This window comes from Gavialis gangeticus, unplaced genomic scaffold, assembly GCF_001723915.1.
Source record: "Gavialis gangeticus isolate Ggan-Ray unplaced genomic scaffold, GavGan_comp1, whole genome shotgun sequence".
NCBI classification, from domain to species: Eukaryota; Metazoa; Chordata; order Crocodylia; family Gavialidae; genus Gavialis; species Gavialis gangeticus.
In genome coordinates, this window is record NW_017728992.1 from 208,750,599 (window position 1) to 208,752,576 (window position 1,978).

Here is a 1,978-nt window from a genome sequence, read left to right on the forward strand (position 1 = left end):
TCCCGGGGCCCCCCGCCCCCCCTTACCCTGCAGCAGGCGGATCTGACGCTGCAGCTGTTCTTTCTCCTCCATCCCCACAGCTGGTCAACCCCCCCCATACGTCACCGCCGCGCGCCCGCAACCGGGGGTTACGTCATCTCCGCGAGCCCCGGCGGGCCGGTCACGTGAGGAGCGACACGCTGTCATGTGACGCGGGGGAGGGTGCGGGCCGTTTCCCTGGCAACCGCGGTGCCTGTCACACAAGTTGCGCGCGCACACACACACACACACGCAAACGTGCGCACACAAGCCAACGCACACCCGTGTGCGCGCACGTGCAACCCCCCCCACACAAATGCACATGCACGAACACACAGGCACACGTGGGAAACCACGCAGGCGTGCACACACCCCAGCAAACAAACCCCCGTGTGTGTGCACAAACGCACACACACGTGCGAACACACCAAAGTGCTGTACACATGAACTCACGTGAGCACACGCCAACATGCAAGGCTCTGCGAACACACCGCCGTTTACGTGCACATGCATGTGCAAACACACAAACGCACACCTGCAAACACATGAACACACGCAGACGGGCACACATGCAGATGTACACAAATGCAAACGTACACACACGCATGCCCACATGCACGTGTGCAGACAAATGCACTCTGGCAAACACATGAACACACACACGTGCACGCAAATGTACACCCATGCAAACACAAGAACGCACGCTCAAACGCACACACCAGCGAACACGCGCCCAGGTGCACATGAACGCCCATGTGCAAGCACACTCATATGCACGCAAACAAGCAAGCCCACGCACAAACATACACAACACACACACATATATACGTGCATCGCCTACGGGCTTGGCTTGGGTCAGGCTGCCGGGTTGAAGGTGGTGGTGCTATATGTGTATCTCTTACCTATTTAGCACCAGCACCTTCGACCCCGCAGCCTGACCCAAGCCAAGCCCATAGGGTACGCAAGCGAGTATTAGCATCCAAATATTTCCACCCCCCCCGAGTCCTAGGGAGTCACCCCCTGGCAGCAGGGACCTGTCTTTATTCTTTCTCCGCAGTCCATACTCCGTAAATGGCCCCTACTCCAAGGCCCATCGCTCATTTTCGTCCACACTTTTCCTGCTTCCCATACGAATTGGGTGTCACCATCATTTTTATTACTGAAAATGATTTACCTCGGACATACAATAAAAGGATCACCGACTGGAGGCCAGAGTTATTTTATTAAGAGAATAATTCCCACCGCATTGGCTGTTCCCTGCAAAAATATAGAAAAAGAGAAAGGTAGTCACACATTGCTGCTCCTGTCTGAGGTTTAGCAGACTAAGAGTTATTACCAGTGCTGTATATGTATGCTAAATTAATTATTATATGGGAAGATGAGCGGAGCCAATTGTAAATTTCCCTCTCTTCTCACGGTCTGCCGTGGGATAATATTCAGTGCACGGTACTTGCAATATCAGGATGCTAATATGCAAAGTCATCAAAATAGCAACATAACAATAATACTGCTGACATGTCAGCTGTAGCACTTTTCATAAGTCGGTCTCAACGCACTGTACGTTTCGGGGGGAGAATTGAGGTACAGGTATGACAAGTGATATGCCTGAGGTCACCCAGGAGACCAGTGGCAGGGATGTGAACAAAACACAGCTTGCTTGAGTGCTCTGTCCACTAGGAAACCATCTCAAACTCACCCCAAACAGGGTTGATTTTGGGATATGTCAAGTGTCACACATGGATCTTTTCCCAAATTAGATTTACTAATGTGGTGCTTCATCTCTGTTTATAGCTAAGGTTAAGCTATGTTCGATTTGATCATTTTTGTGCTGTTGCTAAATTGATCTCCCTTGCCTGCTGCTTGGCCCATGTTGCACCTCCTCGTACAGCTCCGCATTTGGTTTTGGGCTCCTTCCGCCCAAAATTCATATTCAGACACCTCATTCTCGCTTGCAAGGTCC

General features: G+C 51.6%; 1 protein-coding gene across 2 annotated transcripts in view; it reads right to left on the reverse strand.

Moving 5' to 3' along the window:
• The window catches only part of ZC3H3 (zinc finger CCCH-type containing 3), a 369,357-nt gene extending 369,224 nt beyond the window's left edge, over positions 1 to 133 (reverse strand). For both annotated transcript variants that reach the window (XM_019528254.1, XM_019528255.1), the window contains exon 1: positions 27 to 133. In XM_019528254.1, coding sequence (XP_019383799.1) covers positions 27 to 72 — 46 coding nt within the window. In that variant the 5' untranslated portion in view covers positions 73 to 133. The remainder of the gene's footprint in view (positions 1 to 26) is intronic.
• Between the last annotated feature and the right edge of the window lie 1,845 nt (positions 134 to 1,978).